Source organism: Colletotrichum fioriniae (genome assembly GCF_027942845.1).
Source record: "Colletotrichum fioriniae strain IMI 355084 chromosome Unknown scaffold_1, whole genome shotgun sequence".
NCBI classification, from domain to species: domain Eukaryota; kingdom Fungi; phylum Ascomycota; class Sordariomycetes; order Glomerellales; family Glomerellaceae; genus Colletotrichum; species Colletotrichum fioriniae.
Window position 1 is genome coordinate 7,213,364 of NW_027076837.1, and position 15,573 is coordinate 7,228,936.

The 15,573-nt window shown below is 54.0% G+C and overlaps 3 protein-coding genes across 3 annotated transcripts; 1 reads left to right on the top strand and 2 right to left on the bottom strand.

Annotated features, from left to right (window-relative positions):
- Nucleotides 1-5,797: 5,797 nt before the first annotated feature.
- Nucleotides 5,798-6,886, top strand: N0V96_001865 (uncharacterized protein; the record flags this gene model as incomplete). The annotated part of the gene is made up of 4 exons (XM_053193088.1): nucleotides 5,798-5,863; nucleotides 5,969-6,149; nucleotides 6,211-6,758; nucleotides 6,818-6,886. The coding sequence occupies 4 exons, from the start codon at nucleotides 5,798-5,800 to the stop codon at nucleotides 6,884-6,886; spliced, it is 864 nt and encodes a 287-aa protein (XP_053049619.1).
- Nucleotides 6,887-7,630: 744 nt separating this feature from the next.
- On the bottom strand, nucleotides 7,631-9,302 carry N0V96_001866 (uncharacterized protein; the record flags this gene model as incomplete). Its single annotated transcript, XM_053193089.2, has 2 exons — nucleotides 7,631-9,087; nucleotides 9,299-9,302. 2 exons carry the CDS (start codon nucleotides 9,300-9,302, stop codon nucleotides 7,631-7,633), a joined length of 1,461 nt encoding a protein of 486 aa, XP_053049620.2.
- A 1,851-nt stretch (nucleotides 9,303-11,153) lies between these two features.
- N0V96_001867 (uncharacterized protein) lies at nucleotides 11,154-13,937 on the bottom strand (the record flags this gene model as incomplete). The annotated part of the gene is made up of 2 exons (XM_053193090.2): nucleotides 11,154-13,490; nucleotides 13,548-13,937. The coding sequence occupies 2 exons, from the start codon at nucleotides 13,935-13,937 to the stop codon at nucleotides 11,154-11,156; spliced, it is 2,727 nt and encodes a 908-aa protein (XP_053049621.1).
- Nucleotides 13,938-15,573: the final 1,636 nt, after the last annotated feature.

The window sequence follows — 15,573 nt, forward strand, 5'->3', positions numbered from 1 at the left end:
AGATCACGGCGTTGGGAAGAAAACTTGGTTTGGTCACAAGTCCTTTCAGTAGTAGTATAATTGTTACCTGTACTCATCAACTACGCGACTTACAATCTCGTGAATTCGGTCAATAATTGATCCAACGTTCCCCCAAAGCTTGGCCCATTTCCGATTAGCGGACGGCCTCCTATCCCGCAATGTGTAATTAGACAGGTTATATGAGCTGACAGTGGCCGGACCAGAACTGTTTCGCTCGCGCAAATGACAAGTTCCGTCTTGTGCGTCGGGTTCCTCCTGTACGCTGTGCTACCTGAGCCCAGACAAATGCATGCGCGCGGGGAAAACATGCCGGAGCCGATCATGACAACATCAGCTGTGTGTGTGTGTGTGGCAGCCTTACACAGCTGAGGCCACACAAATACAAATACTCTTACACCACTTATGCTTACACATGTATGCGTACGTGTACATGTTGGTTGGCCCCATCCATGTCAGCAGCGATGTAATAGGTGCTTCATTGGAAGTTGACGAGATGAAGGTCGTGGCCGCAGCCGCGGCGACATGCCTGAATAACAACAATGGCCTCGGAGACGGGTCGCATGGTGCGGATCGTGTAGGCATCAATCAGTCGAATCGAACAAACGGCTTTTGCTCGTCACAAGAGTCATGATACCGTAATGACGGTCAATCGCCCATTGTGCTTCCAGTTGAATCGGTTATTCACACACACACACACACACACACACACACACACACACACACACACACACACACACATACATGGCCCGATGGAATGGGTCGAAGACAGGTGGGCGGTTACTGATTCGTTCGCGGAGTCGCGGTTTGTCTGTCTTTCTCGGTCTGAGACCATTCGTCTCGTCGATCCTTTGCCATCTGTAGGTACTCTATTGGGGACAAGAGTGAAGGCAGAGTGACGTGATGATAGGAAAATGGTCTTGCTAGGTATTCCCGTTCCAATGAGCTTTTTTCGTGAAAAATGAGAGAGCCTTCGACCCTTCTTCCAATGTCGAACGACCTCAACAACTCCCACAACTAGACCAGTCCTCTGCTGAATCATCTCCACGGCAGTTACACCCGCAGAGAGAAAGTGAGAATTCCTACGACGATCGGGTGAGAATTTCGGACCTTGGCCATGTTGCAACTCTCGTGATATTTGCCCTCACGGCACCGTGGTGCTGCTCTTGGCGGCGTCGCAGTTTTGCTATTTCTTGTTTGTTTCACACTATTCTCGGCTACCCGCATCATGCCACTCGAAGGACAACACAACGGTCACACCCTTCTATATGACACGAGAAAGGGGCGAAGGCGTCTGTCTACCTATGTAGGTGACCTGGAGATTGAAGACCTATATATTGAAGGAGGTGTTTGGATGGAAGGGCACGGATGGTACGCGTTTCGCGAGGCAGGCATTTGAGGGGGAACGCACCGATCACCACATGGATTGCCAGTGGTTCACGAGTCGGCAGGGATGTCACGTTCTCTTGTTCCGCGTTGCACATTCGCTTCCAGCAGAGCAAAGTCCAGATGACAGGGGCTTTGATGGAATCCAGTTGCGATTTCCGGCACCGATGCGCAGAACCTGCAAAAGACATTGGGGGGGTTTCTTGTCCTGATAGATCGAGAAGGACTCTCGGTCAAGATCGCCGGACGAGGCCGTGACGCCTCCTTGGGAGTCCGTCAAGTGGGTGGCTGGTGTAGTTCGACTGTTCGGGCCGTCGTCAGGTGAGTCGCGGCGATAAGGTATTTTGTGGATCGGCCATCGAAGGATAATACGTCAGAAGCTTTTCTCATCGTGGCTCCAGAAAGCGGCCGGTCCAGCAATAGCGCGACAAGGACGTGTTCAACCTTGAGGGCCGACTTTCCGGTTGACCGATCTCAAGCTCTCACTCAATCCAATCGTTGGTCGACCTGATCTGATTGCGATGCGCGCAGACCAACTTGAATCTGGGTGCTTCATCTCTGATGTCTCGGAGCGTCTACTACAAGATTGCTACCCTCGTCCTGTCTCTCGACGCGACCTCCCCTCCCCATAGGTAGTGGTTGGCTAGAAGCAGAGATTTGCTTGTTTCTCTTCTCGAGCTCAACCACTGCGAGTGACCTAGCGTGGAAAGTTGGAAAAAGCTCATCGAGTAAGGGGGGCTGCCTCTGGAGGCGGGACCAACCCTTGGCAAGCTGAGGGATGGGTCCAGTCACGACAAGACTCGACTAAGGGCCTTGGCAACGACCAGCCCCTGGCGTGGGCCAGGGCGGAAGCGTAACGTTGGGGAAGCGAATGGCGTTGTTGGTGGGACGGGGACCTGACGGGTGTGCCGACGCTGAAAGGGCGATGCAGAGCGATGCAGAGCTGGTATTGAGGCTACTGCGTAGAAAGGTACTGATCTCCAGGTCCCACCACGCCGCCGACGCTCTATTGAGAGGTAGTGTGGTGCAGAGCGTGGAAGCTGGCGGTCACCATGACAATTGACATGTTGGTCGTTTCCGTTGGAAAAAGAGCTTGCTTTGGAAGATCAATATGCGCTCCAATGTCAGATGAGTCAATCCTTGTCAGAGGAAAACAGTAACATGGTTCGTGGGCCATACTTTAGCCCATCAAGAGTTTTGGCGCAAAGAGAAGCAATTGAGTGTCTCGTGGTATCCGGCGCAAAAAACATGAACAAATGAATGATGGAGAAAGAAAGTGTGGGAGAAGTCTTTGGTATGTGGGACTTGACTCTGAATCCCCCGGCATAAGGTAGGAAGCTCAACCCCTGTCTCCTTCCTTCCCCGTCCTTTCCCTTCTTGCCGAACCTACCCAATCAAATATCCGAGTACACAGAGTGGAGCGCCACGGCGCCACAACAGAGGGCTCCCGGGGGTCATTGGCGAATCGGACGCGTCGACGTCCATTCGATTGACCTCATCCCTCTTGGTACTGCGATAGCCACGCAACAACGTCCGCCCCAGACCTTGCCAGCTAGCAACTTTTTTTTCCTTGTTTCCAGCCGTGACTGACTGCAACTCCCCCCTCATTCACCACTAGCCCGGCGGGATCTGTCTGCCCACGATGACTTTTCTTCTGCCGTCAGTCAACCTTCGTCACTAACGGTCAATCTGGAAGCTATCATGCTGCCGACTTCCGGCTGCCTCTTTCTAGCATGACGAGAGGCCAAGCGTCGGGCGGTGTACTCCTCCGAAATCAAGGCCATCGTGATGCAAGATGACCGAAGTCAGCTTCACGTGGCAGACACAGACTACGTTGGCTTGCGCGTCGCACATGTACTGTGTAGTGTAGATGATGCGAGCTTCTCCGGCTACCTCCAGCTTCCTCGCCTTTGAGAGCCCCGGAATTTGTTTCGAGCTTTCCACGCCGAGTCCCTGTCTCCTGTCCCTCATTTCTGGCCCCAGAAGCTTGATTGTCGCATCGAGAAACAGACCTTGCCTCCTGCCTCATTAGTGCTGCAAAAAGCAGGTTGGCATGGGTATCTTGAGAGGCAGTGTTCGAATTCAGCAAACAAACCCCTCCACCCGTCTCACGGTTCGCTTGAATTGTTGACCCAGGCTTCCGATAAGGAAAGAGTTAGCGGTAGAGCCTCCCATCATCCATGGGCCCATAGGAAGTGCTGCGGTGATGTAGAGGTTCTCGTTGCTGGGCAAGGTTCCAACAGGAAGGATTTTTTTCTTGACATCGCATCCATTGCCTTAGCCTGCAGGCTCGCACGTCCCCCAGCCTTCTTGCCTTAGTTTGGCAGTGTTTGACAGCGTTGCAGCGAAAGGGATGGAGTCAAAAGTGCGTCAGAGCTCAGGCCGAACGATACCACCACATGGCACCAGGCCTTTCCTTTACTTACTGGAACTGAGAGCTTGGGACGGGGGTTGAAATCTCCCGACTAAGGTACTACGTGCTGTGTAGACGCTGGCAGGCGGCGGCGGGAGGGTTACACCAGGCATATCCTGGCTAACATCGCATTTCAACCCCGAAAGTAGGTCGCATCTCTCATCTCGTTGCGAGATCTAGCCCGCGCTGGCCCCCAAGATTGGTGTCTTGGGACATTACAATTTACTCAAGGGGCACTTTGCCGTGAGCCAATTTCGCTCTTTTGGCTGTTTGCGCGCGACTCGCTGTTGACAAAGAGAATTCAGCTTGCCTCACAACATGAGCATGCAAGCGTGATCGGTCTTAGCTGAGATTCCAGCCACCGGGCCGACAACTTTCGGGTCTCGGTAAGTCGAAAAGGATCAAGATGCAGCTTTGGGTTTGTGGCTGAGGATCCAAGCAAGGTTTTTCTGGTGTTGACTTTTGGTGCTGGAGATGCCGGCAACGGGCGTGGAGCAACGAAAGAGCTCCCATCGCTTGGGGCCGAGCTTGAGCTGTGAACACCAACCTGGAGCCACTTTTGCTGCAGCACTAACCTGGAAGATAGATGAATTCCACATCAGATACCCACATCGACTTGACTATCTTAGCTCCGGGTGGCTTCTCATTTGCTGGCTAGCGGCATGTCAACGTCAGGACAAGCGTGAGAGGCAAAGCCGACTAAAGTTGGGGCAGCCGAAATGACATGGTTCTCCAAAAATCTGGGTATCAAACAACCCAACGTTGATCGACGGGAAAGCCCACCTGGCAGTTCACCGCAGATGCTCTGCATGCTAAGGCCGGGTTCCCGTCGGCCAGGCCAAGTTAAGGTACCTTGTCCAATGGTTCGAAAATCGAATAGGTGGTGGCTAGGAAATAAGGCCTGCCCATGAATTCAGGTCTACAGGGTAGGTAGCAACGTAAGGTAGGTAGCCAAGTAGGAGGGCACGGCACCGGGTTCGTACGTCGTGCCCAACTGCCATCCCGCACCTTCTTCTCCCGATTGACTTATAAACGGGAAGGCACTCCCTTGACCTTCCTCGTTCCTTCCTCCTGTCTTTCAATTAAGGTACTCTACTCTAATACTCCGTGCTCCACGTGACATCCCATTGTTTACATACCTCGATTCGGCACTCTTGAATAATATCTTCTCCCCACCCCATCCACCGAGACACCTCACCTCACCTCACCTAGAGTAACCACCAACTTCTCTCCACCAACACTCTTCCATCGTCACCTCACGCCATCACACACTCTCGCTCCACTGCGAAATACTCTCAGGCACGCTTCCAACAGCCTCGACAGCTTTGACATCAATATCAGTCGTAGGTAAGTTGATATATCCACGAGATCTCTCGTATCACGAGCCTTTACTCTTTTTGCGCTGGCTTCATTTTCTCTTACTCTGCCGCGAGCTGCTTGCTTCAATTTTCACCTTCTTTGCCTTCCCGGTTCTCCGAGCATACAGTAAATGGAATATCAGCATTTCACTGTCAGTTTATTTACTTGGTCTCGTGCGACCTCGGACCTGCCTCGTTCTTTCCCAAGTTACACCACACCTTGCCCCCCAAGGCGCAGCTTCCCAAATTTGCGTAACACTCATTTCCTTCACCACCTGCCACGCACCATCTCGTGGCCTTCTTTTTTCCCCTTCAACCCACCCACAAAGTTGTCTCTCTTCCCTCTTCACCCCAATACCTTTTTCGTTCTTCACCATTGCAAACAATCTTTTACGCTTTCTTCCCAAGCCCACGCACGCTCTTTGTCGCTAGGTAATTTTGTTCATTGACTGTTTTTTTTTGTGCATTACGTCTTCTCTCATTTATATTCAATTTCCTTTGTTCGATTGTGAAAATGGGAACTTTGCTAATCTTCTACCTCCAGGTCCTTCGTTGTCGACTTTGTTCTCGCAAACGACTCACTCTTCTTCAGTCTTACAAAACCCGTCAACAATCATTCACAATGAAGTCTTCCATCATCCTCGGTGCTGGCCTTCTTTCTGGTGCCATGGCTCAGGGCGCCTGTGGCGTAAGTAGACTCCCTCCGCTGTGAAGATGGAAAATCCAGTCGCATGGGTTTTCATGTTCAGATGTTTGTTCTTCACGATTTTGAAGATTCTAACTCGATCAACAGACTGGCTGTATCTCCGCCATGCAGGGTCTCGCCTCTGACCTGGGCTGCACCGCTGGCGACAACGCCTGCCTCTGCCGTAACCCCAACTTCGCCTATGGCATTCGCGACTGCTCTTTCCAGAGCTGCGCTCAGTCTTCTGATGCTGAGGCCGCTGTCGCCTCTGGCATTGAGCTCTGCCGCCGTAAGTTCTGCTGCTCTAGACAACATCAAACGTGACTTGAATCCGCTAACAAACAAATCAGAGGCCGGTGTTGTCGTCACCGTTATCCCTGGTGCCACTGTCACTCAGCCTACTGGCACCGTCACTGCCACCGCTGCTCCGGTCGTTTCCTCGATCTTCTCTGAGATCACCTCTGGTGGCAGCACTCTCACCACCCTTCTTGGTGTCACTACCCTCACTGGTGCTGCCTCTGGTGGCGGCGAGTCTGCGACCCCTAGCCCGGTTTCCACCTCCACCTTCACCACTGTCATCACCAGCGGCGAGTCTACCATCACCTCCACTGGCGAGACCACCCTCTTCGGTGTTGGCGGTGTCCCTGGTGCCACCTCCCTTCCCCAGACCGCTGTCACTACCGAGCCTGTTGTTAGCACCATCACCTCCGACGGCACTGTCATCACCTCCACCATTGGCTCGACCACTGTCCTCTCCTCCCTCACTGGAGGCGAGGCTTCCAGCGCTCTCTCTAGCCAGGCCAGCGAGGCTACTGGTGCCACCACCACCACTGGCGGCTCTGGCTCTGCCTCCGGTTCTGCCACTGGCACCGCTGCCAGCTCCAGCTCCAGCGGCCTTGTAAGCCCCCAACTACCTCTCCACTTTACCTTGCACTTCAAACTAATATTTCGTTCTAGGCCAAGCAGACTGCTGTTCCGGTTGCCGGATTCCTGGCTGCCGCCGGCTTTGCCGCCATGTTCATCTAAGCGCCTTTCGCTCAGATGACAATGTACTTGCTTTTCTAAGTTGCGGTAAATACCCGCCTGGACCCATAATCTTGGTTTCGACATCCGGATTCATCCTCGCCTTCTACCAATTTCGACTTGACACGGCACGGTTGTGGCGGGCATATTTTAGTGAAATGGACAGGGAAGATGAGGTGTGGAACATGGACGATTCGGAATCTTTTCTGGAGGGTCAATCAGGCACAACGAGTTCTGGGCTGTCGATTTTCGGACGGCAATTAACAACGGTTTGATGATACAAATGGCTTTACACAAGGGACGTAATGACTTGACGGACTGATATCCACTGTGGTTTTGGTGGCCATCATAGGCACATCGTAGGTATTTGGCCGTAAAATGGTGGTGGTGAGGTAGTTGGGGGCAACGTCTGTCCAAAAGTAGCAACACATTTTCCCACCATTCTGACGAACCTAGCCGGTGATGACGCGACGCGCCTTTGTGATGTTGATTCTTTGCTATAATAACTTGATGTTTACCATATCGCGACCCATACACGTTCTGTAGTATCTCTGGGAAACTAAAAGCCCCCCCTTGCTAGCGTCTATGATGTTTTCCTGAAGCTTCATGCTTTTGCCATGGGAACAGTACCTAATGATGACGCAAGTGTATTGTTTGTTGCACGTCATAATGTACAAAGACCGTATGCAGGGCCTTGAGGGTATCATGATCTTCTACGTATAAGGTGATATTGTACAAAAGCCCATCTCACGCTGCTCTCTTCTTCAACAGTGCCAACTTGGCAGCGAGGCTGGCGCTGACCCCTTCGTCACTCTCCGAATCCGACGACCCGGAGCTACTCGTCGTGCTGTCGTCGTCTTCCTCGCCCAGGCTTTGCTCAGCAATGATCTGGTCGACGGCAGCCGCGAACCTATCAACGTCAGCGTCGGCGAGATCACCATCACTGCCGCCTCCGTCACTCGGTAGCTCGCCGTCTTCTAGGTTCTTGCGAGGTCTCTTGGCTTTACTGCCGCCGTTTCTACCGTTGCTATCGTGCTTCCGTTTAGGAACGAGGTGCATCGGCTTCGGTTCCGGGAGTAACGTTGCAGGTAGGGCCGTTCCAGATTCAACGACGTAGATTGTAGGGAACTCCGGCACCGTCGTGTCGCGCAGGGCTTCGCCGAGGGGCGTCGTTGCTTCCACGGGGTGGACGACCGTCTTGCCCGTTGCCGCCGTCGCCGCGGAGGTCGTACCGGCAACGTAGAACGTGTACCTCGCCCTTTGCGCCTCTTCCTCTTCCGTTGTGCCCGTGAAGGGCTGGACGCCGGTGTGGGAAGTCCAGGTGCCGCGCGGAGAGGACTGCATGAAGAATCGGCCGTGGTGCCAGGCTCCCGTCTCCGTGTCTTGGGCCGTGGCAATGGACTGGCCCGGTTTGTATTGGTTCTTGCGGCGCTTCTTGTTTCGGCCAGGGCCGCTGGTGTGGGCGTTGATTTCCTGGGCCTCGTCGTCGTCGTCGTCGTCTGGTGGCTGCCGGCGTTGCTGTTCCTTTCTGGCCTGTTCGTCGTTGAACGACTTCTGCCCCGTGACGAAGGCCTTGTAGAGCGGCACATCATCGAGCGCCTTGGCTAATATCCTCTTTGTCGTTGTTGTACTGGTGTTCCCCACGCTCTCCTCCTGTTGTGATGGTGTTTTCGTGTCTGTGGACGAAGTGAGAAGCCATTCAACCTGCCAATTGATTCTAGCAGAGGCTTTGCTGAAGTTGGTCCCGTTCTCCCTCTGTCTGACCATTCCGACCGGCGCACGCTTCAGCAGGATTCCAAACGTAGCCAGCCTCTTCTTGAAGGGTATGCTGGAGAGCGCCTCATACCGCGCACCTCCTGGGCCGTTGTCCCCCCGCAGGACCTCGGTGACCATGACCCTTTTCTTGCGCCCATCGCGGCCCGTCTTCCACTGCACGCTGCGCACCTCGACCGGCCGCAGGTCTTCGGGCTTCAAGAGGTGCCGCTCCTCGACAATCTCTTTTTCGGAGCGCTGGACGGCGCGCTCGATGCCCGAGAGGAAGTTGAAGTCGTGGTCGACGCCCGCAGCGGTCTTGAGCTTGGAGGGCGGGACGTAGGCCGTCGCGTCGCGGATGCCGTTACACTGGGACCAGGACTTGTGGCGCTTCGTGCAGGTCAGGGAGCAGGTCTGAAGGGTGCAGCGCGGGCACTTGTATTTGGGGGGCTCTATGTGGCAGATTGCGCAAAGGCTTGTGAGGAGGGGATCGGCCATGGCCGCTTTCGTGTACGTGTTTGCGGTTGTGGAAGAGGATGGTAAATAACAACTGAAATCAAGAATTGAAGTAATACAGTAGAGAGTGTGAAGTTATAGCTCAATTGCTAACTGGGATGATCGTGACGGGCTTGTAATGCAGAAGAGCACGACGAGACCTGGTACGCATGCTCTGTCCAGGAACTTTTTCTGTTATCGCTAGCTTATCGGTGTTGGAGGATTTGTATCCACCTACCTCGACGTCACATTGCCGGCAAAATACATCTTCCGGCACCGCTTTTCTAAGATCCAACCTAACGTCCTGCGTCAAGAGATCTCATAGAGTCAGGTTTCGCCAGTACTCGGAAATCGCAAGGTTTTAATATTAGAGATGATTGTACTACCTTATTGATGGAAGAAGTGGCTATCTTCTCTGTTTAAGCCCGCTCTATGATACCGCAGGATTGTTGTCGGGATCGAGTCCACTTTCCGTAGGTAACTCTAAGTCGAAAGACTTCACTCCCAAAGGAGGATAGCTACTGACCCTAGAAGAATATGGGCGCCACCCACCTGGTGGAGAAGGAAGACGTTATCACGATAGATGATAGGGGCGTTGACTCAAGCATGATATTGCGGAAGAAGAATAAGCGTGGCACTCTCTCATTTCCCCAGTGTACTCTACACCCTCCGCCAAGATTTCGTAGGCATGCCCGTCCAGCCAAGAGTTGACTAGGTCAGCCGAGCCAGCGCCGGGGTACGCAGGTATATCGAGGAGCAGGCTTCTTCTCGTGGAGGGCGGTGGTGCTTGGCATGCGACTTGATGCAAGTATGTCTGCCTGATCTCCCGCAAGCCGGCCTTGCTGCTGTCCATGACGTGGGCAAGCGCCATGATGAAGCGAAAGCAGAGAAAGCGCGGGACTAGTTGAGCACCATTGAGGTAACTCTGAATGTCTGTTCTCGAGTAGCTGTTCTCGTTCAAGATGGTGGTATCTGCGAGAAACAGCCGACATCGAGCGCAACCTCCGCCATGTCTCGAAAGAAATTGGCACGACTTACACGGCCGTGAGTTGCCTGACCATATCTTGGCTAACAAGACCACCAGAAGTCCGATGCCGTAGCCAGTACCTCTGCCCTTGTCTTATTATCCTGTTTGGAGTGATTATTGGAGATGACTTTGCTAGGGTGGGTATAGCATCAAACTAGTCTCCCAAGCACTCTGAAATGTCATATCAACCAGGCTTTTTTCTGTATTCTCACATCATTGTGAGTTCATTGTTAGTACTCGCATTTCCAGCGTAGCTCAGGCGGATACCCTCTGGGTCGAATTGAGCAAGGCAGGCCCTCTAATTACGTGCAAGCTAGCATAAATTTCAGAGTATCATCTAGACCAGGGCTCTAGCAGGACGGGGGAGCCAAATAGTCTCCTGATACTTTGATGGTATTGGAGTTCGCGTGTTTGGCCGCTGTCGTGCCCTTCAGCCTGGAGTGGCATCTACACCCTTCGGCTCACAAATTGAGACTTTTTTTTAGATGTTGGGCTTAGGACAAGGTATACCTTTGGGATTGCTAAATAATTCAGTCGACTTATTGCACAAATTGAGCAGCATGCACTGATTAACGTTTGAAACGGTGGTTTTCTTCAACTCTCGCTGGATTCGGATTGTGGGTACTAGATAATAAGGAGGGACATGAACTGAACTAAGCAGGAGGCTCCACCCTTGAGATATAAATGATATAAAATCGTGACAACATCCAATCCGGACACCAGCGAGCCCTGTTCACAGGCAGAAAAAAAAAAGGGGGGAGGGGGGGGGGGGCAAGACATTCGTCTCTTGGAGAAAGACAGGAAATATGAAATTTGCAAACGCCGGACACAACGAAATTTTGTCCACGACCACAAGTGCAAAAAGGTATCAGGCAAAAAGGTGTATGCACAATGTCGGTAAATCGTCCTCCCCATCGACCAAAGAGAGGGAAAGTAAATCCTCTTCAGCCGCTTGTTACTCCAAATGGTTATATCGAAACCGCTAGGGACAGTCCTTCAGCGGGTACCGCCAAGAGCGCTGATGCGTGCTCCAGACGGACGGTGGATCAGGCTGTCGGTGTGCTTGCCGACGGTCTGCTGAGGCATCGTCTCGGACTCGCTGCGATCCTCCTCAAAGTCCTCATCATCCTCAACGATCTTGGTAGGGATGTCCTGGTGGATCATGTACTGCTGACTTGAGCGCTCGGGAGTTGCAGCGCTGGAAGCAAAGGACATCGCTGTGCTACTCCGGTTGGGGACTAGGTCCGGGGTAGGGGGGATGCTGGATATCCGACCAGAAGCAGGGTGAAGGAGGCTATCTTCGCCCATGTCAGATGTTGCGTTTGACTGAGTCTCATGACCGTCATCGCTGTGGGTGGCAGAGAGGTTACTGCGACGGCGCTGAGCTCGAAGGCGGGCCGCGCTGGCAGAGCGCTCATCAAAGTCGGCGTCTTGAGCCAACTGTAGGCCCTCAACGGCAGCCTGGCATTGCTCGGCAATATTTCTGATGATGTGCGCGATGGCATCAGTCTTGTCCTTGAGGTGGCGGTCGGCCACGTCCTTGAAGCTCGAAGTAGAGAGCCTCTTGTTCGCCTCAGCGGCAGCAGAAAGAAGGCGGGCCTGGTTGACATCGGCTTCTCTGGGAGTGATGCCATCCTCGCCCATCTCTGGCTCGAAGCCTTCCTCAATCTCGTGCGCCAAGTCATCGGGCTTGGTCAGAGACTGAACCAGATGCTCCATGTGGTGGCTCTGTCCGCCAATCAAGCTGCGCAGATGCAGCACAACACGACGAGCCTCGTCACGCTGTCTGAGGATCGTGACGTTGGTGTGCTGAAGAGCAGCAAGCTCCTTCTTGTTGCGCTTACGCTCGCGCTCGAGTTCCTCGGCAATCTCCTGTTGGAGGACCAATGCTTCGAGAGCGTCATCACGCTGCTTCTCAGTAGCACCGAGACGGACGTTCAGACGACCGTTGTCATCCTTCTGCTGATCAATGAGACCTGCGAGGCGTCTGTTCTCCCTCTTATGAGTCTCGATCTTGGCCTTGAGATCCTGGGTCTCCTTGGTGAGCTGTTCAGCAAATGCCTGGAACTTGAGGAACTGCTGCTTCCAGCTCTCCAGCTCCTCGTTGAGGTAGTTGTTGCGTTTTGTGACCTTGTTAAGCTCGGTATCCATGCGGCCCTTCAGGTTGATGAAGTCCTGCCAAGCCTCGAGAGCATCACGAGAGTACTGGTTTCTCTCGCGAACAATTTCGTTGAGGTGTCTCATCGAGACCTTGGTCATCAACGGCTTCTTGACGGAGCCGCCAAAGACAGCCTTGATGCCCGTGTTGCGGCCCATCTTCTCGCAAACATGGTCCATGACGGCCATGACGGTGTCCTGATTCCACCATTCGGGATCTTGAATGGACTCGACTTCTCCACGCATGACAATGATCTGGCCGGCGGGGACGAGCTTGCCACCACCGTAAGCGGAGCGGAGATGAGGGGGAACGCCGGAGGGAGTCACATCTCCGTTGAGAGACTGTGTAAGACGGGTCACGAATTTGTTACGCTGGCTGGGGTTGAGTGCGGTTGGGGGGCTGGAAGTGAGAACGAAGTTGCGATCAAGGTCGACAACCAGAGCGTCCGTTGGGGCGGTGAATAAAGAGCGGCACTCGGCCGTGACGCCGAGGATGTATGGACCGGGCTCCTGGACCAGGTCCTTGGCATGACGAGCATGCACAACCGGGACGTAGAGACCGCTCCATTCGTAGACGCGAACGCAGTATCTGACAGTCTCTGCAGCCATGGTGAGCATGGCCGGGTAGTGACTGACAAAGATGATGCGGCGAGTTGGTGAGATAGCAGCCTCAACGACACCCACAATGTTGGGGATGGACAAGCAGCAGAACAGTGGCCACATGGCGAAGTTCTGGAAGCCAGTAGGCGATGAGGGGAATTGGTAGCAAAGAGCATAATCTTTCATGTCGATGCGAACCAAGTCGTTGAGTCTCGGAGCCGGGAAGCTGAGAATGCGAGAGACCTCCTCGGCGTGGAACAGGTTGGTAGCCTTGTTCCAGTGGATCCACATGCCTCGCAAGTAGTCTCCAAGAAGGTTGTACAGCGGGTACCGAGACAGGAATGACAGGCAGTAGGGAATCCAGTAAGTCTCATCTGGGTTGTCGTAGTAGTCTGGTTCAGTTCTTTTGCGCAGATCCCGAATTGTCTCGGCCCTCTTCTCATCGGCTCGCGACCATACGCGGAGACAGATTCCGTACAAAGTGTGGGACGAGTCTTGCTGCAGAACGAAGGCATGGTGGACGCAGTGAGGCTGGCTGCGGCCGGTGCAGATCTCAACGTCGTGGGGAAAGCAAGCCTGTAACATGTCAGCCACTCAAACTCTGGACAAAACGGATGGCAAACAGCCACTAACCCGCATGGCAGCGTGCAACGACCTGGCGATCTCGTTATCCTGCTCCAACCTCGGACTGCTTCCAAGAATCTCGGGCAGCCAGAATTGACCAACAGCGCCCTTCATGTGGCCAATCTTGCCCTGGGCAGGGGCTGGGGCCTTGACCCATTGAGAAGGTTCTCTTCCAACACCGCATACCATGTAGGCGTGAGTAAGCGTTTTTGGGGTGCGCTGCTGGGGCTTCGCATTCAGGGTCGAGGGAATCGGCTGGGTGATGCGTGAGTGAAGGGAGGAGGTACGGCTCGGGATAATGAGATTGTTGTCCCCCTGATCACGGGTGGTAGGTCGACCATCGCGGTCGCCGGTCCGGGGCCGGGTGAAGGACGAGTGTGCGTTCAGCGAAGGCGCCATTTCGTCGGTGATTAGTCGTCGTTAAGATAGAAAAGTTATGTTGAAGGTATATAGGTGGACGTGAGAGCGAAGGAGAAGGTGACAAGGTGGTTGGTGATCCGGGCCACACACGAGCTGACCAGCGTGTCGAAGGAAAAGGGCCTGGCCTGATTCGATGAATCAGAAGACGGCAAAGGAAGCTATCCGGAGAGCAAGCTCTCGTCAAGGAGTCGTCGGTCGAAGGAGTTGCTCAAAAGGGCGCCATTCGAAGGGGCCTCAAGGAGCAACTTGAATTGTCTGGTCTGGTCGAGCGAGAGTTGAGGCTCTAGCACAGACTGGTTGGTTGACTGACTGACTGCTCGGTGACAGGTGGGGAGAGAAGAAACAAGAAAGGAGGGAGGGAGGAAGGGGAAGAAATCGGAGTCGAGACAAGAAGAGGCAGTTCCAGCTGAGGTAAAAGGGGAGAGTGGTGTTCAAGGGGGTGTTTGAATAGGAGCACGGGGAGGAGGAAGAGGAGAGGGCGAAAGAGAGGGTGTGTGGGAGAAACAAGAGGCAGATGGCGAGAAAACGAGGGTGTGCCACTGGCGGGCGAGCTAAGATGAAGCGAAAGGGGGACCAAGCACCCGACGCGAAGCTGGAAAGGGAATGGAAGTGTACGGTCGAGCAGCAGCAGCAGCAGCAGCCAGCAGCAGTAGAGGCAGGCACAGCAGGTCAGGGCAGAGTACAAACTGTGTGGCCGTGTGTGTGTACTCCGTACGGCGGGGAGCAGACAAGAGACGAGCAGAGACAGGGGCGAGGACAGAAACACGGGCGGCCAGGCCAAGAGATGCAGCGACTTTCCATTGAGAGCAACAGACCGGGGGACGGGGAATTAAGGTCTGCAGCCAACGTGCAGCAGCGTACGCAGTAGGTAGTCAGGTTCCTGGATGCAGGTTCCAATGATGTATCCGTACCTTGGCCGGTATTCTTAGCGCATCTCGAGGCAATGCAGCGTGGGCAGGTAGGTACCTTGCCATGCTCCTTAGGTAGGTAGCTCGACACAACCAACCGCAGATTTCGACCAGTACCTTACGCATGGAGCGCCTCAGCAAGGAAAGATAGTAGTACTAGCCCGAGGTGCCTGCCAGGACCTGAAGATACGGCTTACCCACCTTACCTTACCTACTGTGTAGAAGGGGTTATCAGGGAGCACTGTGAGGGGAGGGACACAGATGGGGCAGAGAACGGGTGTGCAAGGGGGCATGCAACGCAGTGTTGCGGTACCACTGTACGACAGGGGACAAGGTGGGGTTCAGGAACACGCTGACAGGGGCCGCACCATCCGCTCAACTTTCATGGCAGGCTCTAACTTGATATCTGCAAGGTACACACCAAGTACCGCCCGATAGATGCTGAGGGTTGCTACTGCTGACGTTGGGAACAAGAGGGGCATTGTGATGGGCACGCCAACTACGCGCCATATGGAGACGAGACGGCAGCCTCACGGCTCGTCAAGTTGGAGTCGCTCCATGGCGGCGTGGCTCTGGCAATGGGGACTGTTCCGGGGGTTTGACTCTTGCATTTGCTGCTGTTACATTTCGGGCTGGAGGCGGGCATGGCATGATACTCTTCCCTACGGCACCTTGGGCTCCTTGCGTTTGGAATTGGACAGCACTAC